Source organism: Ailuropoda melanoleuca, chromosome 2 (genome assembly GCF_002007445.2).
Source record: "Ailuropoda melanoleuca isolate Jingjing chromosome 2, ASM200744v2, whole genome shotgun sequence".
Classification (NCBI taxonomy): Eukaryota; Metazoa; Chordata; class Mammalia; order Carnivora; family Ursidae; genus Ailuropoda; species Ailuropoda melanoleuca.
Genome location: NC_048219.1, coordinates 36,655,390 through 36,679,583, shown reverse-complemented (window position 1 = coordinate 36,679,583; position 24,194 = coordinate 36,655,390). Strand labels below are relative to the sequence as shown.

At 35.9% G+C, this 24,194-nt stretch overlaps 1 protein-coding gene across 3 annotated transcripts in view; it reads right to left on the bottom strand.

Annotated features, from left to right (window-relative positions):
* The window catches only part of ATG4C (autophagy related 4C cysteine peptidase), an 88,809-nt gene that overhangs the window by 47,009 nt on the left and 17,606 nt on the right, over positions 1-24,194 (bottom strand). For all 3 annotated transcript variants that reach the window (XM_011223011.3, XM_011223009.3, XM_034653603.1), the window contains exons 2-3: positions 19,106-19,244; positions 11,383-11,466 (exon numbers count right to left, since the gene is read on the bottom strand). In XM_011223011.3, the coding sequence (XP_011221313.1) occupies positions 11,383-11,466; positions 19,106-19,181 (160 nt within the window). In that variant the 5' untranslated portion in view covers positions 19,182-19,244. The remainder of the gene's footprint in view (positions 1-11,382; positions 11,467-19,105; positions 19,245-24,194) is intronic.

Sequence of the window (24,194 nt, the reverse complement as noted above, 5' to 3'; positions counted from 1 at the left end):
ACAACTTTTAATTCCAAGAAGTTCAATTTCCAGTGCCCTTCTGCAGGATGTTAAAGCAGTTTTATCATGCTTTTATTCTTTATCCTTGCTGCACCTATCCTTCCTCAAGTTCATTCTGAAAAAATTACAATCATCTAAACTTCATAATATTCAGCTTAATAGAGCTAACTTGTGGCATACAGTTTCAATGACAATAAAAATAATGACTGTCAAGCTCCCAATATCAATGAGTTTCTCTCAATATTTAAAGTTTATTAGAAATAAAAATGCCTAGAAATTGAACATGGCCCTACAAATATGTCCAAAATTTCTACTCTAGAGAAATTTAAATTTGTTTGCAATTTGATACAATAGTACATAACTCTCGCACCTCACCCTGTGGCTTGACAAACATATAGTTCCTCATCTCCTACCTTGACGAAGTGATTAATTCTTTATCCTTTTAAGATCTAGTCTCTAAAATTACTCTAAATTTACTCTAAATGTTTACTCTAAATTTACTCCAAATTTAAAATTTACAGGGTACCTGGGTGGCTCAGTCGGTTAAAGCCTCTGACTCTTGATTTTGGCTCATGTCATGATCTCAGGGTCAGAAGACGGACCCTGCATCACGCTCCATGCTGGGCGTGGAGCCTACTTAGGATTCTCTCTCTCCCTCTGCCCACCCCAAAAAAACTTACTCTAAATATTATAGGAAAATTGCTAGTACTAAATGAACTTAATTGTTCTGTTGACTCTCTACTATAATAATACTGCCCCTGCTATTCAATTCTTTGACTGACTTCTCTTTGCAAAATCTTAATTAATTATATCTATAATATTTATCTACATCTGCCTCCCTTCCAAATTTCAAGTACACTAGAGGAGAAGGAATCTTTCTTCTGCACCCCTAAAGCTTCAGCATTTATCACAGAGTTCAGTTCATAGGAGATGTGCAATAAACATTTGTCAGGTGAATGTAAGATAAATGGAACCACAGGAAGAGGGGTTTTTTAATTTTTGTTTTGCTTTGCTTTTGTCTTTTATGATGGGAGAGATGTGAGATCAGACCTTTATGAAGAATGGGAAGTCACAAAGAACCACAACAAAGAATGAAACGAAAGCTGATAAAGGAAACAGAAGAGAACTGCTATAACATCATGGGTTCAATCAAGGCTTACTATCACAATTAAACAAGCTAATATGAGAAATAATTACAAGTAAATAAATTATAAAATGAGCCCTCAGAGACTACAGATGTTGTAATTATCAGATACAGGATAAAATAAGTATGCATATGTTTAAAAAATAGAAGGGTACTGAAAGTTAGAAAAATAACAAAAAACAGACTATATTAAAATTGACCAAGCACATAGGAAAGAAAACCAAATGGAACTGCTAGAAGTAAAAAATATAGAACTAAAAATAGAAATTTGGCATAAGATTAAACAGAAAATTATACACCACTCAGGAGATAATTAAGGAACCAGAATTAAGAGAAAGAAATTACTCAGAATACAGCACAGAGAGACAAAGTAACAGAATATGTGAAAAACCAAGAATTTCAGAGACATGGAAAAAAAATCTAACAAAGACTTACCAGAGATGCAGGAGAGAATGGAAGAATGGGGAACAGCTATAAATTAAAAGTGGTTGAAAATATTTCAGATTTTAATAAAGATATGAATTCCAAGTAGAATAAAATAAGGTTCACATGAAAGACAAAGAACTGATCTTAAAAACAACATGAGAGAACAAACAGTGAAATGACAGTTTCAAAATACTAGAGAGAACATCTTGTCCTAAAGTAAGCAAGGATTTATTAAACAGAACACAAAAGTAGTAACCGTTTAAGGAGGTAAAATAGTTAACCGGACTATATTAAAATTAAGAACTACTGTTCTTCCAAAGATAACACTGAGTGAAAAAGTCATAGATTAGAAGACATGTCCTATATATATATACATTCCAAAAAAGGATTCATATCCAGAACATATAAAGAAAACTTAGGAATGAATCAATAAGAAGAAGACAGACAATCTAACAGAAGACCTATCCAAATGGAAAAGTGTTTACGAAAATATGCTCATTCCATTAGTTATCAGAGAAATGCAAATTAAAATCAAAATGTAGCTCTAATAAAAAAGAAAAACATCAAGTAATGGTGACATAAGAGCAAGTAGAATTCTTACACACACCTAGTAGGAATACAAATTGGCACATCTACTTTATAAAACAATTTGGTAGTATCTACTGAGGCTAAACATATGAATACCCTGTGATCCAGCAATTACATTCCCAGGTATACATATTGAATGAAAATCCATACACATGCTTACTCACCAAAGCACATGGACTGGAATACTCACAGCAGCGCCCTTAACAATTGTCAAAAATTGAAAAATTTCCAAATGCCCCCCAAGAGTAAAACAGAGAAAGTCTGGCACACGCACACAATGCAGTACTGGAAGGAATACGAAAATATCCAGCACCCAACAAGGCAAATAATACAATGTCTGGCAATCAATCAAGGATTACTAGGCATGCAAAAAGGCAGGAAAACACAAGCCAAAATGAGAATACTCAATCAATCAAAACTGAACCAGAACTAATACAAATGCTAGAATTGACAAACAAGGACATTAAAACAGTTATTACAACTATTTTATATATGTTCAAAAAAGTAACTAAAGGAAGACCAAAAAAAATGGAACTTCTAGATATATAAACTACAAGGTCCAAGATGAAAAATATATAACTGGGATGTATGGCAGATCAGACACTACTGAGGAAAAGACTGAAAGACTGGTGAACTTGAGGACACAGCAATAAGAACGATCCAAAATAAAACACAGAGAGGAAAAAGAATTTTTTAAAAATAAAAGACCAGAAGGGGTGCCTGGGTGTCTCGGTCAGTTAAGTGTCCAACTCTTGATTTTGGCTCAGGTCATGATCTCAGGGTCATGGGATCGAGTCCCATGTCGGGCTCTGCACTCAGCGTGGAGTCTGCTTGAGATTCTCTCTCTCCTTCTCCCTCTTCCCCTCCCCCCACTCGCAGCCTTTCTCTAAAATAAATAAATAAAATCTTTAAAAAAAATAAAATAAAAGATCATCAGTGAGCTGTGGCAGAATTTCATCCATGATAATATATGTATAAGTGGAGACCCAGGAGAGAGAAGAAAGTGAAGGAAAGAAAAAACATTTGAAGACAAAATGACCAGAAAAAATTCAAATTTGAGGGGAGCCAGGGTGGCTCAGTCAGTTAAGCATCTGCCTTCAGCTCAGGTCATGATCTGGGGGTCCTGGGATCAAGCCCCACATCAGGCTCCCTGCTCAGCAAGGAGCAAGGAGTCTGCTTCTCCTGCTTCTCCCTCTGCCATTCCCTTGTTCATTCTCTTCTCTCTCTCAAATAAATAAATAAAATCTTTTTTAAAAATTCAAATTTGATGAAAACTATGAATCAACAGTTCCAAGAAGTTCAATAAAACCCAAGCACAAGAAACATGAACAAAACTGCACCAGTGCATATCATAATCAAATTTTTCCAAACTAGTGATAAAGAAAAAACCTTGAGTGCTTAGGAAGTAGTGGTTTCATCTTACCACCCCCTAAGTCATCTACAATGAATTCATTCATAATGATAAATAAGCATAAGATTCTTTTTTTTACAGATTTTATTGAGAGAAAGAGAGAGTGAGCGTGTGCAAGCACAAGGGGGGAGGGGTAGAGGGAGAGGGAGAAGCATACTCCCCACTGAGCAGGAAGCCTGATGTGGGGCTTGATCCCAGGACCCCAGGATCATGACCTGAGTCAAAGACATGTGTTTAACTGACCAAGCCTCCCCAGGTGCCCCACTAAGTATAAGAGTCTTAAACTTGATAATCTGCCTTCTATTATTTTATTTCTATTAATATTAGGACACATTTGTAAAAAATTAGATTATTTTAACCAGGCTAAATCTGGTATGATCTTTCAAGCTTCTAAATTTATCTTGCTACCTTTCCTGAGCTACAAACTCTTCATTTCATATTATACAATTCCACCTTCCCAGTGTAAGATATCCTGTTGTGCATCGTTATGTCAATATCTGTAGTATAAGGGTGCCTGGGTGACTCAGTCGGTTTTCGGCTCAGGTCATGATTTCGACGTCCTCGGTTTGGCCTGTGTGGGGCTTCCTGCTCAGCAGGGAGCCTGCTTCCTCCCTCTCCCTCTGCCCCTCCTCCCTGCTCATGCTCCCTCTCTCAAATAAATAAATATACTATAAAAAATATTGTATACTATAAAAAAATCCAAATGGTCCTACCAGTTAGTAATATCTTGACCAAATACCAAAATTTAATTTTACAGATTATCTGTGAGAGAAGCAATGAAGGATTTTATTTCATTCTAAGTAAGCTTAATCTTTTCACAGACACCATGCTTCCATCTGGCTAGGATTTTTCTAGGTTTTCTCTTAGATGATTCAGGACATGATGGGCTCAGAGACTGTTAAGGAAAAACTGAAATTTGAGGCTATCTCTGGCACACTGGTTCTATTGTACGGGCCAAAATGACTTAGTGTAAACTGAACTGAGATAAGGCTCTGTCTTTCCTAATTTTGGGGCTGAGGACCACCTACAATCAGTCTAGCCATGGGGATGAAAATAGTACATGGAAAAAGGGGGGAAAAACTTTTTAAAAAAGTAGGGTAGCACAGAGGCTAGAAAATGGTAAAAGCTTTTTCTGAACTGAAACCATCTCAGGGACGGACTTTTGCCTAGGAGTCTCTTTGTAGAACATAAGGAAGGGCATGAAAGTAAGATATCAAGTGGTCTTACTATGTATGTTGTTGGTTTTTGTGCTAAGTCTATTGTTTTTAGGGATCTGTGTTGCTCTAGATCTTACCAGGGTTATGCCCAAATGTTGTGGAAATAAGATCAAGGAATTCAGAATTTTTTGAATCATTACTTTTACTAAAAAATGGCATGTACAAAGAAATGAGGAGTTATATAGAGGTGTATCACTTAATTTCCAGATTTCGTTCTTTTGGGGCATCTGGGTGGCTCAGTGGGTTAAGAATCTGCCTTTGGCTCAGGTCGTGATCTCGGGGTCCTGGGATTGAGCCCCATATCAGGCTCCCAACTCAGCGGGGAGTCTGCTTCTTCCTCTCCTTCTGCTCCTCCCCACTGCTTGTGTGCACACTCTCTCTCTCTCTCAAATCAATAAATAAGATCTCATTCTATTATAGATTGATATTAAAGTATTTTGTCTGACCACAATGCAACTGAATTAAAAATCAATAAATAATGTAAGAAAATACTATATACATTGTTTATAAAGGTGAAAAACCAAAATCAAATGCCCATCAATAATAGAATGAGTGATTTGTAGTAATTCATACATTGTAATACTATGCAGCGGTAAAAATAAACCAGAACTACCTGTAACAACATGGACAATTCTTAAAAACACAACTGAAAGGCGTAAGCAAGTAACAGAAGCAAAATATAGTTTGATTCCATTTTCAAAAAATCAGAAACAGGAAATAAGAAATCATTGGTAACATTGCAATAGCGGGGTTTTTTTGGCATGGGAGGGCTATAATTGGGTAGAAGCAGCACACAGAGATAAAAAAAATTACTCATATACCATATGATTTCACTCATATGTGGAATTAAAGAAACAAAACAAATGAACAAAGAAGAAAAGAGACAAAAAAAAACAGTTTTAACTATAGACAACAAACTGATGGTTACCAGAGGGGAGGTGAGTAAGTGAATGAGGTGAAGGAGATCAAGAACACACTTACTGTGATAAGCACTGAGTAACAGATAGAACTGTTGAATCATTATATTATACACCTTAAAATAACATAACACTGTATGTTAATTATACTTGAATTAAAAGTTAAATAAATAGGTAAGAGTAAAATTGTATTTTTTTGTTGAGTACACTTTTGTTACTCTCCTTAAATGTATATACACAACGTTTTTACCTTCTCTATGTATGAATATTTCATAATTTCAAAATTTTAATGATTTAATATAAAATTATAAAAATAATAAAAATTCAGTATTTGTAATAAAGAAATAATACAAAGAAGAAAAAGTCTTTCTTCCACTAGATTGTGTCATATTGGTCATATATCTGAGCTTGGTGCTGAAATAGACACTTGCTACTTTAAGGAGAGTTGGTGAAAATAAGGCCAACATGCTGAGATTAGCAGAGTAGGAAGATGAATAGAACATGAGTCCTTGATGTCACAGAGGCACTGAATTAACCAACCTAGAGCCATCCCTACATAGAACTTCTCATTGTGTATGTTAATACATCCCCTTATTGTTTAAGCTATTTTGAAATACATCCATTAGCAACCTTTCTAATGTGGTCTCCTTCTGTAGTTTTACAGCAGCCTATACTCCTGCTTCATCACAAACATCATAATGGGATTAATAACTTTTGTACTTATTTGTTTAATGTCTCTCATCTGGACAGTAAGCTCCTTGAGAGTAAGGACTGTGCCTGTCATACTTTCAGCATTAACTCCAGTGCCTGGCACATTATAAGACTCTCAATAAATACTTGTGGAATAAATGATTAACCTTATTCATCAAATCTACTACTGAACACTTAAGTTGTTTCCAACTTTTTATTTCAATAAAGCTACAATAAACATCCTTGTACATGTATTCTCCACACGTACAGAGAACTCCTCTATGATCAATACTTAAAAGTCAAATTGCTGGATCCTAAGTTGTGTATATTTTTAATTTTTCTAAGTACTCTCAAATTTCTCACGAAGAGGTTGTACCAATTTACACTCTCTTTAGCAGTGCTTGAGTTCCTACTTCTTCACAGCCTTGCTAACGTTTGATATCATGAAACCTCTCAATTTTTACAAATCCGATGACTAAGAAATAATATCCCATTTTAATTTGCACTCTCTTTATTACTAGCATAGCATTTTCCTGTATTTGACCATTCAGATTTCTACTTAAAAAGCACCTGGCCTGTTCATCTGCTTGGCTCATGTTTTCTTGGGTTGTTTATGTGCTTTGTATTAATTTGTAGTTCATTATTATTTTGGAGACTAACATTTTCTTTAAGATAGAGATGGAAAGATAGAAAGGTCATCATGTGATACATAAACAGATAAAATACCTACACACACAAAAGGAGAATGAAAGAGCGTGTGCAAGTATCTTCTCTCTCTGGTTTGCTACAAAACTTTATGGTATCTTCTGTCATGTAGATATTTTAAATTCGTATTTGGTCAAAGTGATCAATATTTTCCTTTATAGGCTGTAATTTTATGTTGTTGTTGTTGTTTTTTAAAGATTTTATTTATTTATTTGACAGAGAGAGAGACAGCCAGCGAGAGAGGGAACACAAGCAGGGGGAGTGGGACAGGAAGAAGCAGGCTCCCAGCGGAGGAGCCTGATGTGGGGCTCGATCCCAGAATGCCGGGATCAGCCCTGAGCCGAAGGCAGACGCTTAACGACTGAGCCACCTAGGCGCCCCTGTAATTTTATGTTTTATGTAAGAAGTTCTTCTCTGGAGCGCCTGGGTGGCTCAGTTGGTTATGCATCTGACCTCAGCTCGGGGCATGATCTCAGAGTCCTGAGATCAAGCCCAGTGTCAGGCTCCCTGAGGAGCCTCTCTCTCTCTGCCTCTACCCCTACTCATGCACTCTCTCTTTTTCTCTCTCTCAAATAAATAAATAAAATCTTTAAAAAAAAATTCTTCTTTACCAAATATCATAATCACTAGCTCCTTAAAACAATACAATTTGGCCGTGATGCATAACACAGACCCACACCCAGTAAACGTAGGTTAGCTGCTGTTACTTTTGTATCTTTACCACTCTAGTGAAACTGCTCTCTCAAAAGTCATCAGCAATTTCTCATCAACAAATCCTAGAGCTTCTACCGAGGCTATTTCCTATTTAACCTCTTTTGAGCATTAGGCATTTTGTCCAACTCTTATTTCCTGAAAATCTCTTTCCTTTAGTCTCTATGATAATACACCATTATGGGTTTTTGTCTTCTATATTGCCTATTCCTTCTTAATGTCATTCACTAATTCTTCCTCATCAGACTATCTTTAAAGATGGATGTTCTCCACCTATACTTTTCATCAATGTGACCTGACCCGTTGGCCTCAAATGCGACCTCTTTGAAAATAAATACAAATCAATTCTAAACAGCCTACTTCATTCGGACTGTTCATTTCTAAATAGTCTACTTCTTTATCTACTATCTCCATGTTACTAAATCCAATCATTTGTTAAATGCTGTTGATACTATCTTAAAATACCTCACATCCATCCCCTTCTTTCCATTTCCACTACCCTATATCAGAGTCATTGCCTCTTGCCTGTTAACTGACTTCCAATCATTCTTCTATCAGTTATTATTCCAATGCATGTATTTAGTTATAATTATTATGTGCTCCTTCTGGGCAAGATCAATGTCCTAACCAGTACATTGTCAATATATAATCACTGAAAATAATTACATGAAATTTGGCATTTTTTGCTCAAAAATCTAAGACAATAACAATCATTGTAATTAAGAAGCCAACTGGGCACCCCAGTCTCTCTCTGAAAACTTAGAAAATTTGCTTACGCCAAAAATTCTGTGACATGTAGGAGCCCAAACCTAGCCTCCAAGATTTCTGCTAATTCTCCACAGCTTAAGCTTTTAATGCTCCTCCCTGTGTCCAGCCACTGCAATATGAGTTGTCATCTTCATTCCACATGTCAAATTCATCCCCTTTCCAAAAGAACTCCTCTTAGATCAAGCATTTCACAAGCTTACCTGACTTTACTTAAGATCAGAGGACGTCAACAAGGGAATGTCTCAATGGACATGTAGCCTCTTACCACCTTTCTAGCTCCTCTCCTTTCTCCCTCCAGGTCCCACACCTTTCCCCTTCCCTGTATCACCACTCCTAAACCAAAGCAAAATACAGTTGATCCTTGAACAATGTGGGGTTAGGGGCTCCAATCCCAACCTTGTAGTCCATGTATAACTTTAGAGTCCCCAAACACTTAAACTACTAATAACTTATTGTTGACCAGAAGCCTTACCTGATAACATAGTCAATTAACACATTTTTATATGTTATATGTTATATGTAGTATATACAGTACTTTTACAATAAGCTAGAGAAAAGAAATATTAAGAAAATCACAAGGAAGAGAAAATATACTTACAGTACTATACTTACTGCAGGAATCCACATGTAAGTGGACCTGCGTAGTTCAAACCCATTGTTCATGGGTCAACTATAGTCTTCTATTTGTCTCATTCCTACTTCCTACATCACTTACTTTCTGTCTCTTGAGTTGAGGGCCCCCAAGAGCCCACTACAAGGATCTGTTCAAAGTGTTTCTTCTAAAAAATCTATAATGCTATCCTTAACAACAACAACAAAATTCTAATAAAGGGCACCTGGCTGGCTTAGTCAGTAGAGCATGAGACTCTTTATCTTGGGGTTATGAGTTCGAGCCCCACACTAGGTGTAGAGATTACTTTAAAAAATTAATTTTAAAAATTCTAATAACTTTTTCTACAATTTCCTATATCATGAATAATAATACTATTTAGGATGCTCATATGTACCAGGCAAATCACTAAACCCTTATGAAACAGTTATCATTAATACTTAGGAAGAATAAACAATTTGCCTAAAGTAACAACTAATTAGTAAAAAGAGCCAAAATTCAAAGCACTTATGTCTGACCCCAAAGCCCATATTCTCCTCTGCCTATAAACAAATAAAACTTTTTAGTATAGCATTCAAGAAGTTCCAACATAATTTGATTCTTTCCTTACACGGGACATCTCTGTTTCTGAATATACTCTCTAATATCTTGTGCCATTCTGTTTACCTAAAATGTATCCCTTCTTTGTCCATCACCTTCCTATTCATCCTTCAAGAATGCTGTGAGGATTCAATCAGTTAAACATGTAAATTACTTAAAATGCTGCCTAGCACATAATAAATAATAAATGTTAGCTGCTATTATTACAAGACTTTTAAAAGGATTTAGGAAATTGCTGATAGGAGGCGCCTGGGTGGCTCAATTGGTTGAGTGTCTGCCTTCGGGTCAGGTCATGGTCCCAGGGTCCTGCGATTGACACCACTGGGCTCCCTGCTCAGTGGGGAGTCTGCTTCTCCCTCTCCCTCTGCCCCTCCACTCATGTGCTCTCTCTCTCTCTCAAATAAATAAAATCTTTAAAAAGAAATGAAAAAGAAAAGAAAATTGCTGATAAATGATGTGCCAAAATAAGTCAACCAAAAATAAAAGCCTTGATAATGACACACTTTCACATACATTCTCTCCTCTCTCCTACACACACACACACACACACACGCACATTAACACAAAATACACACACTCATACACACAAAACCAAGCAAAGACATATAGTAAAAAAAAACACCAGTCATAAAGTGAGACATAGTCTTGGTTTAAATTTCAGCTCTGCCATTTAATACCTGTGTGACTTTGGACAAATTACTTAACTTCTCTAAGCTCCTGTTTCCATACTCATAAGGTAAGGATATATGAATCCATATTGTAGTCTTGTTGTAAGAATTAATGACATTTCACAAAGAGCTCAGCATGACGCCTGACACATAGAAGGCACTCATTAAGTGACATAAATTATTCAAAGAAAATACATGATAATTATTAAAAGAAAATATATGATAATTATTAAGAGGATGAGTATATGTGGAAACTTAAAAACATCAAATAAAGTCAATTTCAGAAATTGGAGCTTCCTTAAGAATTGGAAAATCTTCCATTAGTAGGTTAATTAAGGTGATACTTTTAATTATTAGTGTATACTTTAAAGTTATCACAAAACTTGATACATAATATTAAGATATCAATTCAAATAATACTTAGCATTCATACTATTATAAGTCCAAAACTATGAGGGACATAACAAAAGAGGTCATGATTCTCATCCTCAAGGAGTTCACTAGAAACCCAAACCACATGGCAATGTATTTTCTGTTAGATAAAATACAGGTTCTTAAAGAAATATGCCAAAAACACAAGCATAAAAAGTAGTATGGTGGTTGCCAGGGGCTGAGGGAAAGAGAAGGTTGGGGAGTTATTGTTTAATGGGTAGAGTTTCAGTTTTACAAGATGAAAAGTTCTGGAGATAAATGGTGGTAATGTCATTAGTACATTATGAATGTATTTAATACCACCTAACTGTACACTTAAAAATTATTAAGATGGTAAATTTTATGTTATGTGTATTTTACTACAATAAGAAGAGTTTAAGTAAAAAACAAAAAGAATATGCCAAAAGTAAATTAATCTGGAAATAAAACAATGAAAACAGTTATACAATGAATTTGTATAAAGATTTTTAAATGGGTTACAAATTTAGCACTTACCTTCATACTTAAAATGGTAGCATTTTCCAAGCAATAATACAGGGGAATTTCTACTAAAATATGTTTTTGTTTTCAACACCCAACCTGAACGAGAAAAGAGAAAAGTAGTTTTGGAGTTAAAGGATTTCAGACTAAGAGTCTAGCAGCATTTCCTTTTTCTTAATTTCAAATCATTAATTCTCAGCTATAGACATTCATTTTTTGCAAAAATAGCAAAATATATGGATAATGAACTGAAAATACAGGACATTTATGTGACATTCAAATACAGTTAAGTATTTTAAACACATTCTATCCACGTAAAGAACATGAGAAAGAATTTAATTTTAACTTATTTTCAAACAGGTTACAATGTTCTTATGGTATAAAACTTAAAAGGTACAAATACTACTCCAGTTCCTCTGACGTCAATGTCTTTTCCCAAATGCAACAAATGTTACCAATTTCTTGCATTTCCTTCCATCTTAAATAATTAAAATATTTAAAGTGATAGAGTATTCCAATAAAGTAATTTAGGGACAAGGTAACACAGTACACTAGTGCTTTTGATAAATGTGGATTGAAGTTTCCTACGGAAATGTTATAACCCCATCATGTCAGCCACCTGAGGATCTCTGAAAGTAGTGAATAAAGCTTTCAGAGAGACTCATCTCAGTTTTCCACCTCCCAATTCCCAATCCCCAACTGTAGTTGCAAACTCTGATTCTTTCAATTTTCTTCCTACTAAACTATGTGTCTAAAAGGTAGTATCCTTTTGGGGTTTTTTTTCCCATGACCCTGAGAACATGACCTGAGCCAAAACCAAGAGTCGGTTGCTCAACCAACTGAGCCACCGAGGTGCCCCCTCCTCTTGGTTTTTTATGGTACTATTAATATTTCTTGATTTCCTAAGAAAAACACTTGTCCATTACATTTCTGAATATTCCCAAGTATATGAAATTCCTGACTGCTAATGGTAGACTTAAAAACCGCTTCTTTTAGAAGAGCATATAAACAGAAAGAATCTGAAATTGGGAGACAACAGACTTAGGTCTACTCTTTTTTTTCTTTCTTTCTTTTTTTGGGCAGCAAAGTAAAGTTTATTGAATGATAGTAAAGTTTATTGAATGATAGAGGACAAAGCTCCCGAAGAGGGAGGGGACCCAAGAGGGTTGCCTGACTTCAGTCTACTCTTAAGTAGACTATCTACCATTTATATTGAAGAGTTGTTAGAAAATTTAAAATCAGTGATTCTTATGAAAGTGCTCCTCAAAGTACTGTAATACAAATAAATATAAAAAAACAAATAAATAAAACTGTGTATTCACAATAAAGATGCTGCAAGTATTTGAATTTGCTGGAGAAAAGAACGGAAAATCAAACACACGAATCAGGCTTTCGTGCAGCTTGGATTACTACAATACTCTCCAGAATGGCTTCTGTGCCATCAGTCTTTCTTCACTCTAGCATATGCCACATATCACTGCCAAATTAATCTCCCCGTGGCTCAGGTTTGATTAGGTAACTCTTCTGCCCAAAAACCATCCTCAGTGACTCATTATTAACAGATTTATTATGAACTTCTCAGTGATACTAAAGACTTTCCAAAATATGATACAAATTACCTTTATAGTCATCTTTTCCACTACTTTTCAGCTGTACTCAAAGTGGAGCTTGCTATCTGGGTCATACTATCCCATGACAAAAATGTCCTCCTCAATAACAGCCTATCCAAATCCTACATCTTCTGGCTCATGTATGCACTTCTAAGCCATTTTTTCCTTTTCTCACTTGGCTCTGATGGTCTTCTCTGAACTATAATGGGAAATTAGTATTCACTGGCCACCTACTGTCTACCAGGAACTAGGCTAGGCACTTTACAAACATTATGTCTTAGAAATATTATTAGTAACTGTACCAGAATAATTCTAATCCCCAAAATAGTAATAACTCCTTCCCCTCCAACGGCATTTCTAAGGCAAATTTGAAGAACTTCATAAAAACAACCTCAAATAAAAGGAAACAATCTTTAAGGAGGAACTTCTCTCCTTCTCTCTACACTTTACCCTCTGCCTACCACCTCTTAGCAGTCACCAGTCCTTCCTCAAGAAAAGAGAAGTTGTGAATCTAATTTCTTAGAGCCTGGGGCACTGGAAAGATCCACATTTTACATGAGCACAGATATATAGTGCTTTAAAGCTCAACCACCATTCATACGGTGCATGCTTTAACTTCTGTACTTTCTGTGCAAATCCTGGCAGGATTTGCACAGGAAGTCACCAGTCCTTCCTCAAGAAAAGAGAAGTTGTGAATCTAATTTCTTAGAGCCTGGGGCACTAAAGATCCACATTTTACATGAGCACAGATATATAGTGCTTTAAAGCTCAACCACCATTCATACGGTGCATGCTTTAACTTCTGTACTTCCTGTGCAAATCCTGGCAGGACCTAACCCTCAAAATAGACTGACTTCCTTTAATACTCCATGATGCTAGGTACATAAAGAAGACTCAGGACTTCTGATAAGGCCCAGCCATTTTTCTCTCTTTTTCCACAGGCATGTCAGAGCTGAATTCGACCCGTATGCCAAGTAACTAGTCTATATTTTTTTTCTTTAAATTTTTTAGTTTTAGTTGACCAATCTTCATTTTATCTTTTTAAAAGCATTGTAAGAAATGTACCACTATCTCTGCCCTAGCTTGTTGATGCTGAACCGGGATGCTCTGGCACAGAGATGGAAAAATGAAGGATGTAAAATCCATAGAGATAGGATAACAGAGCCTGGGGCATAGGAAAGAGACATGAATAAGAAGTATGATTATGAATAAGTTCTTCTTACATATATTGAAAAATATATAGTCATCAGAATTCTTCATGTTCAAGAATATATTGACCTCCCCCACTTTTTACCTCTAAATCTCAATTTATAGCAGCAGGGAGGTGGGAAAGAGACAAATTAAATGTCATTATGTTTTCTAAATAAAAACTAATAAAACTAAATAAATTAAGAAAAGTAAGTAAATTTGGCAAAAAAGCCATTAAATAAATTGACACAGGGGAGTGACAGTCTATGAGGGGTGAGCACTGACCAGAAGGAAGAATGAAGAAACTTTCTGGGGTAAAGGAAATTTTCTCTATATTGATTAGATTGTTAGTTTCACAGGTATACACATGTGTCATACTCTGCAAATCGTATACTTATGATCTGTTCATCACACTTTACGTTACTTTTCTCTCAGTTACAAAAGAAAAAAAATTAAGAGATAAACTAGAACAGCGTTTCAGTTATTTGTTCGTTTAACAAACGACTCCAAAACTTGAAACAACTTTTTTTCTTATATCACATAGCTCTGTGGGTTGACTGGCCTCAGTTGAGCAGTTCTCCTGCTGATCTTGCTTGGAGTCTCTAATGTCGTAAAAATAAGATGGAGAGGCTCAACCGAGATACTGCATTGGCTGATGCTTTCTCTTTTATGTAGTTTCGGGGCCTTTCTTCTTTGTGTGGCCTCTCCATGTGATTTCTCCAGCTGAGGACCTAAGCTGGTTACATAACAGTTCAGAGCTCCAAAACAGAGCAAGCAGAACTTGCCTCTTAACGGCCAGGCCTAGAATTGACATAGCCTCATTTCTATCTCATTCTATTGGTTAATATAAGGCATAGGCCAGCCCAGATTAAATGAGAAAAGAAACAACACAAGATGTGATTAAAGATCCTTACTAAGGACCATCTTTGGAGACTAACTACCATAAACAGAATATTATAAAAAACCTTATAGTCCATTAAGTCAGCAACTTGAAAATTACAAGGCTTTAAAAGATGTAAACAAGCCAAAAAAATAACAGATGATAATGATTTTCTGGAGGATCAGAAACACACAGAAGAAGGATGGTTTACTTATTACTATTTTAAAAAGGAAGTCAAGTTTACATACCTCATAAAGTCATGTAAATAAAAAGGGGGAGGGGAGAAGAAAGCAAAAATGAAACAGTTTTACAAGAAAGTAAGGTCGACAGTCTTTTAAATCTTAAGTGCTATGCCACTTCTAGTTCCTTCTTCATCATTTCATAATATTGACGTTGATAAAAGTAATCCTAAATTATGTTCACTGTATTCAGAAAACAGCAAGACTGGGGGGCAAGAGAGGCTGGGTTTGAATACCAGTTTCAAGAGTTATTACCTAGATATGTGACCATGAAATATGTCACTTAATCTCAGTTTTCTAATTAAAAAAAAAACTCAGAAAGATATCTATCTCAGAAAAATATGAGATTTAAATCAGAAGATACATAAATTACCTACAAAACGCTAATGTGTTAATGGGTGTTCAATATTAGTCCTTCCTACACCAACCATACTACACAAACTCTAAGCAAGGAAAATACACAAAATATTTTAGAATGATTTTCACCAATAAAATCAAATAAAAAATATTACTTCATAACTTGAAGCTATCTAGAACACTTAGTTACCCTGAACAATCTGTTTTTTAGAGATTAGGGATTAATCTCTGGATTTTACTCTGGACACTTAAATTATCTAGATATGGAAAACAACACATATGTAAATAATAGGTTAAGTAACAACTCCTAGGATACTACTAAAATGTGTTATCTAGTACGTATATGACAATTTTCAACTTACAAATGAAATCTTCATCACATAACCTATTCACCAGATTAAATGGCTTAAAAAGAGCATAAGCCTCTACCTGCAGATAAACATGATCTCACATACAGAAAACCCTAAGGAATCCACAAAAAATGTTAGTGCTAATAAAGTAGAACACCAAGCTTACAAGACACAGGATCAAATTATAAAAAACCACTATATTTCTATATACCAGCAACAAGCTAAAATAAAGAAAATGATTCCTTTTAAGATAGCACAAAAATAAAATACTTACAAATAACTTTAACAAAAAGTGCAAAAGTTATATGTAAAAAAACCACAAAACATCATTGAAAAAAATTATAAGCCTAAATATAAGGAAAGACATCCCATATCCATGGACTGGAAGACTTAATATGGCAATACTCTGTTAAGATGGCAATACTTTGCCAGTGGATCTACAGATTCTATATCAAATCTATATCAAAATCCCAGCTGGATTTCTTACAGAAATTGGTAAGATGATCAAAAATTCATATAGAAATGCAAGGGATCCAGAATAGCCAAAACAATCTTGGAAAAGAACAAAGTTGGAGGAATCACACTTCCCAATTTTAAATTTTACAAAAAGCTAAAGTAATCAAGAGAGTGTGGTACCGGCACATGGACAGATGTGTATATAAATGGAACTGAATTGCAAGTCCAGAAATAATTCTCTACATCTATGGTCAACTGATTTTAGACAAGGGTGTCAAGACCATTCAAAGGAGAAAGAATAGTCTTTTCAAAATATGGTGCTGGGACAACTGAATAGCCACATACAAATATGAAGTTGGACTTCTACCTCACATCACATGCAAAAATTAACTCAAAATGGATCAAAGACCTCAAAATAAGAGCTAAAATAATAAAATTCTTAAACAGAAACATAGGTATAAATCTGCATGATCTTGATTTAGGCAGCAGTTTCTTAAATATGATATCAAAAGAAAACACCAAAGAAAAAAATAAACAAATTGGATTTCATCAAAATTTGAAAGTTTTGTGCTTCAGTGGACACTACCAAGAAAGTGAAAAGATAACCCCAAAATGGGAGAAAATATTTGCAAATCATACATTTGCTCAGGGATTTGTACCTAGAATATATAAAGAACTCTTACAACTCAATAGTGAAAAGACAGATAACCCAATTTAAAAAGGTACAAAGGACTTAAATAGACATTTCTCCAAAGAATATATAAAAATAGCCAATAAGTATATGGAAAGATGTTTAACATTATTCATCAAGGAAAATGCAAATCAAATTCATTGAGATACTTCACACCCACTGGAATGGCTCTAATAAAAAAGATAGATGGGGGCACCTGGGTGGCTCAGTCAGTTAAGCATCCTATTCTTGGTTTCAGCTGGGGACATGATCTCAGGGTTGTGAAATCAAGCCCCACATCAGGCTCCATGCTCAGCACAGAGTCTGCTGGAGATTCTCTCTCCCTCGTCCTCTGCCCCTCCTGCTCATGCTCTCTCTCTCCCTCTCTCTCTAAAATAAATAAATCTTTAAAAAAAAATTTTAAAAAGCATGGACAATACAGAGCACCTGGCTGGCTCAGTCAGAAGAGCATGTGACTCTTGATCTCTGCATTGTGAGTTTGAGCCCCATACTGGATTTAGAGATTACATAAATAAATAAAAAACTTAACAACAACAAAAAAAAGGATGGACAATAAAAAGGGCTGGTGAGAATGTAGAGAAATTCAGACCCTCAAACATTGCTGATGGGAATGTAAAATGGTGCCGCTACTTTGAGAAATAGCTTGGTAGTTCCTCAGAAAGTTAAACTTAAGAGTTAACATATGATCCGGCAATTCTACTCCAGAGTATAGACCTAAGAGAACCGAAAAGATATAGTCACGCAAAAACCTGTACATAATGTTCATTGCAGCCTATTCATATTAGCCAAAAAGTCAAAAACAACCCAAATGTCCATCAACTAAGAAATAGGTAAAGAAATTGTGATATGGCCATACAATGAAATATTATTCAGTCAGTCACATAAAGGAATGAAGTAATGATACATATATGCTACAATATGGATGAATTTCAAAAACATTATGCTAAATGAAAGGAGTCAGGCACAAAAGGCCATAAGTTCTACAATTCCATATATATGAGATGTCCACAATAGTCAAACCCATAAAGACAAAAAACACTGGTGATTCCCAGGGGCTGGAGAGAGGTGGGGAAGAATGAGGAGTAGCTGCTAATGGGTCCAGGGTTGCTTTTGGGAGTGATAAAAATGTTCTGGAGTTAGATAGTGATGATGGTTGTACAATCTTATAAATATACTAAAAACCACTGAATCATAAAAGGGTGAATTTTTTAGTATGTAAATTATATCTTAATTTTTAAAAAATCAATGTCCATAGTTTTCAAAATGCAATGTTTCATTATTATCAAGTTATAACTATCTGAATGGCTAGCTGGCCATGCCTTCCAGTGAACCAGGAGCCAACTGTCAATTGTGTTTTACCTGAATTTGCATTATGAAGGGGTTTTGCTAAATGTTACTCCAAATTTATGGATATGAACTTCTTTCTGTTGCAACTGGTTCTGCTAAGTATTTTTCCATCTTCGAAAGTTTCTTCATTTCCTATTTGTTTCTAGTCCAAGGTGAGTTTTAAAACCACCATATGACCCTTTTTGGATTTGTTTGCAAACCACGAATAACTAGGTTAAATATAAAGGTCTAAGGGTACTCCTAAGAGAAATTCATAGGTATCAGTATGTGAACATTATACTGTCTGTTTTGTGTGTTTAAAGGTCTATTTTGCTTGCTTCCTAGTTTATATATAACGTTGCCTGAAACTGAGTCTGAACAACTGAGGTATTATCATCACTTAAATAAATTCTATCTGCTTCTGAATGTTCAAAGAAAAAAGGACCACATAGTATGCCTGAGTTTCTAGACAATATTTATGATGATATTTGGTTCTTTCTTCAGGATATATGTTTATCTACATTCCTCACAGAAATATTTCATTCAAAGACAAACTTAAGCAATTGTGAGTGACTTAATAAGGCAGATGATACGTCTTTAAATATTTCTTTAGATTTAAACAATTTTTAAATGATACTTACTATATTTCATGTTGTTCCAAGCAGATATAAATTTAGTTTTTAGCTTGTCAACTTCATCTGTTCCTGTGGCCTCCATATTCAAATTCTAAAGAAAAAGCCATCACTTGATTGCATTCTTCTGTAAAGTTAATCTTTTGTACTGAAAGAAAAAAAATTAAAGAAAAATAAGTAATGAATATATATTATATGGTATAATATTGCTAAAGTTTTACTTATGATTAAATACAGTTTGAACGGCAAATGAGCAAACCAATTTCTCATTTTACATAACAGAATATAATATATTCTATATTTTAATTACAAAAAACATTAAATACCAAATATACAATAAAAATTATTACACAAAACCAAACAGTAATCTTCTCCAATTACTCACAATCAAGAACAATAAATAAGCTTAGTGAAACAACTCCACTTTGATGCTTCTGAGACTATTCAAGATTTGTTTTATTTGTAATGAGAGAAGGTGGTTTTAAATCTTCTAAGAAATGACAACTATCGGGCGCCCAGGTGGCTCAGTTGGTTGAACGTCTGCCTTCAACTCAGACTGTAGTCCTGGGGTCCTGGGATTGAGTCCCGCATAGGGCTCCCTGATCAGTGGGGAGTCTGCTTCTCCCTTTCCTTCTGCCTGGCACTCCCCCTGCTTGTGCTCTCTCTCTCTCTCTCTCTCAAAAATAAATAAATAAAATCTTAGAAAGAAAGAAAGAAAGAAAGAAAGAAAGAAAGAAAGAAAGAAAGAAAGAAAGAAAGAAAGAAATGACAACTATCTTCAGAATGGAGGATTCCACTTAAACTGATTAAGTCACTACTTCATATAAAACCTGTTTTGTTTTTTAAGGCATTTTCTACATTTCCTCCCTATCTCAGTACTGCAGCATCTTTAAAAAACAGAATGGCTTAGGGGCATGTGGGTAGTTCAGTCAGTTAGGCATGGGACTCTTGATTTCAGCTCAGGCCATGATCTCTGGGTCCTGAGATCTAGCCCTGCATGGGGCTTTGCACTCAGCGGGGAGTCTGCTGGAGATTCTCTCTCTTTCCCTCTCCCTCTGTCCCTTCCCATCCTCCCCCCCAACTCCACTCATACATGCCGTCTTTCTCTCTCCAAAATAAATAAATCTTTAAAAAAAATAGAATGGCTTAAATCTACAACAGAAGATGTTTTCTTACTTTAAGAATAAATGTAGCTCACAGGTATTTGTTTTATAACTGACTTGAGGGAAATTTGAGATGTGCAATATAATCTGAAAGAGGAACAAATTATACCTTAAAATGCTTGTGCTTATCTGCAATAATTCAGACGGTTTACTTTTCAAGAAAAGAATGCTCCACAGAACATTGCCCTTTTAGGGTTAAAAATATCTACTCACAAGTATTGATAAATTTATTTCTCTAACAATAGACATTCCATTTTATAATATGTACTAAAAGCTACTAATTATACAGAACAGTTGAGGCAGGAGGAAGCATGGCGCGTTGGAAAAATTTTAAAAGTCAGTGTGACTAGAGCACAAAAAATCCAAAAAGGGGGCTTGAGATGTAGCTATAGGTTTGACATGGGCCAGAGCACACACAGCCTTGTACACCATACCAAGAATTTTGTTGTTTATCCTAAGAACAATTGGTTTCAAACAGAAATATTAGAATCTGATTCTGTGGGTTTGACTCCCAGGGCAGCACAAAGAATAGATTGAAAAGGACAAGAGTACATGATTAGAGTTTACAAGTACTGTACAGGACTAGAAGAGAGATCGTAATAGCTTGGAATGGAGCAAAAGAGAGGGAGAGAAACAGACATATAAGGAAATGTGTCAAAAATCCAATGTCTTGGTGTTGAAATGAATAAGGAAGGCAAAAAAAGATAGATATGCCAAAGATACACCCATGTTCCTGGCTTGTGAAACTAAATAAAAGGTGCCAACCATTGAAATAGGGAGCATCAGAAGAGGGTCAGGTTAGAGGAGGAAAATCATGAATTTAATTTCTATGTAGTTTGAGATGCCTCTGAGAGATATATTAATTTATTTAATTATTCAATAAATTATTGCCAGGCACTGTCCAAGGCAATGCAGATACAGCTTAGGACAAAAACAGTGAAACACTTCCTCTCAGGGAGTTTACCTTCTAGATATATTCTAGAGAGGCCAACTAGGCAGTTGGATATATAGATCTGGAGCTTAAAAGTGAGGTCTGAGCGGGAGCTATTAATTTGAGAACTGCTGATGTATAAATGAGAATTAGAGCTAGAAACACGTTCCTCAAGGACTTTGCCTTATGTTTACACCCTCAGCCTTGAGAATATTCAAGGCCCTTCAAGAAATTACATCTGCCCTTTTACTTAGCTTCCTCTCTTGCCACTCCCTCACATGCACCATTCACTGAAGCCACTTTTAATATTAATATTAAGGCTTCCTAAACTGGACATGCTTCCATGTCTTTGCATGTGCTGCTCCCTCCACCTAGAAGACCCTCCTGTTCATCCTCACTTTTTGACTACCTTATTATCATGAGTCCCTAAGACCCAGCTTAAGTTTCACCTCCTCTGGTCAGACTTGTAAGATTTCTACCCACTCCATACCTCAAACTAACACAGATGTCCTGCTCTTAGCTCCTATAGCATCCTATATCCTCCTCTATCATGGCATTCATCATACTGTATTGTAATTACTTCTTACCTCTTACACTAGATGGCCAACTTTTTGAGTGTCCTTGAGTTCTGCCTGGCATGTGATTAGCTCTCAAAATATTGTTTGTTAAATGAATCAGTGAATAGATAAATAATAAGGTATATCACTAGTAGTGCTTTTACAAGCTGTAAAAGTCTATCAGTTGGAATGTTTTTCACTGACAACAAGAAAAGAAATTTTCCTCCAGAAAATTGCAGAATTTAACAAAATTTGGAAAAATAAGGAGAAAGGTTTATAAAATGTGCATCCACATGATTAATTACATATCCATTAAAAACGTCTCCAGAAGGGGGCGCCTGGGTGGCTCAGTCGTTAAGCATCTGCCTTCCGCTCAGTTCATGATTCCACCGTCCTGGGATCCAGCCCGCGTTGGGCACCCTGCTCAGTGGGGAGCCTGCTTCTCCCTCTCCCACTCCCCCTGCTTGTGCTCTCGCTGTCTCTCTCTGTCAAACAAATAAGTAAAAAATCTTAAAAAAAAAAAAAAAAAAAAGTCTCCAGAACTGTGCCTGGGTGGCTCAGTTGGTCAAGTGTCTGACTCTTGATTTCAGCTCAGTGATCTTGGAGTCATGAGATCGAGCCCCCCATCAGGCTCCATGCTCAGCAGAGAGTCTGCTTGAGATTCTCTCTCTCCCTTGCCCTCTCTCCTCCCCCGCTGTGCACACTCCCTCTCACTTGCTCTCTCTCCCTAATAAATAAATGGGTTATTTTAAAGATTTTATTTATTTATTTGTCAGGGAGGCAGAGAGAGAGAGAGCACAAGTAGGGGGAGTGGCAGGTAGAGGGAGAAGCAGGCTCCCTACTAACCAAGGAGGCCAATGCGGGACTCAATCCCAGGACCTTGGAATCATGACCTGACCAAAGGCAGACACTTAACCAACTAAGCCACCCAGGTGTCCCAATAAATAAGTGGGTTTTTTTTTTTTTAATGTCTCCAGGGGTACCTGGGATGGCTCAGTCGGTTAAGCATCTGCCTTTGGCTCAGGTCATGATCTCTGAATCCTGGGATGGAGCCCTGCGTCGGGCTCCCTGCTCAGAGGGGAGTCTGCTTCTTTCTCTCCCTCTGCCACTTTCCCCTGCTTGTGCTTGCTCTTTCTCTCTCTCAAGTAAATAAAATCTTTTTTTAAAATAATTAAGTAAATAAATAATTATAAATAAATAAAGTCTCCAGAAAGTTTGTGATAATGGGGAAACACTGCGGAATCTAAAACCTTAGGCATCATATGACACTAGCTGGAGAAGTGTCAAGGGAAGAGTTAAAAAGAAATCAAAAATTGACAAGTTTCTCTGGATATAAAATTGTGTGTGGTTATTTTTATACCACTATTGCCCACCTTTTCCAAATCTTATACAAAGAACAGACGTAATTTCTAGAATTTAAAATTTTTATTGTTCAAAAGCCATCAACCAGGGTGCCTGGGTAGCTCAGCTGGTTGAGTGTCCAACTTGGTTTTGGCTCAGGTCACGATCTCAAGGTCTTGGGATTGAGTCCTGCATCGGGCTCTGCACTCAGAGGGGAATCTCCCTGAGATTCTCTCCTTCTCCCTCTGCCTCTCCTCTTGCTTGCCCTCTCTCTCTCTCTCTCTCAAATAAATAAACCTTTTTTTAAAAAGCCACCGAAATAAAATTTTTAAAGGTACCAACCACGAGTCTTCTAAATTCAAAGTATTTAAAATAAGAGAATACACACACATGTATTTTCTTTCTAAGTTAGAAATAAAGTAGGTAATGGGGAAGACTTTGGTTCAAACAGCTTGCAACACTGGTTACCAGGAATACCCTGGAAAGCCCTTAGCAAGAATGTAAAAATGATCCCTTAAAGTGGGTGGGAGGAACATAAAGACAAAGTAAGACATTTTGTATGGGGAAAGTCTGTACCTTAGAAAATGGCTCCTTAACAAATAATAAATAGCCAAGGTAAGATGCTGTGACACATTCAGAAATTAATGAGAAAATTCTATAACCTCAAGGAACTTAGAGTGGAATAAATTGTTATTCTTTTATTATTATTATTTTTCCTCAAAATTCCTGCTTATTGACTACTCAGAATAACTACACCCCCAAATATGAAACATTTAAAATGTTTTTGTAACATATCCTTGACTATGCTATAAGAATACTTTTATTGCCATTGTACATGGGGCACATAGGGTAGATGAGAATAATAAAATTACTATCATAAGGTCAAACTAGTTAAGCTGTTGCTAGCTTAGTAATTCATATACAGTTGACCCCTGAATAATGCACAATGCAGGGTTTAGGGCACTGAACCCCTGTTTAGTGAAAATCCATGTGTAACTTTTGACTCCCCCAAAACTGAACTGAATGTCTCTACTATACAAAGAGCTCCTATAAATCAATAAGGGAAAAAACACCCAAATAGAAACAAAATCCAGGCACTCTAAAAG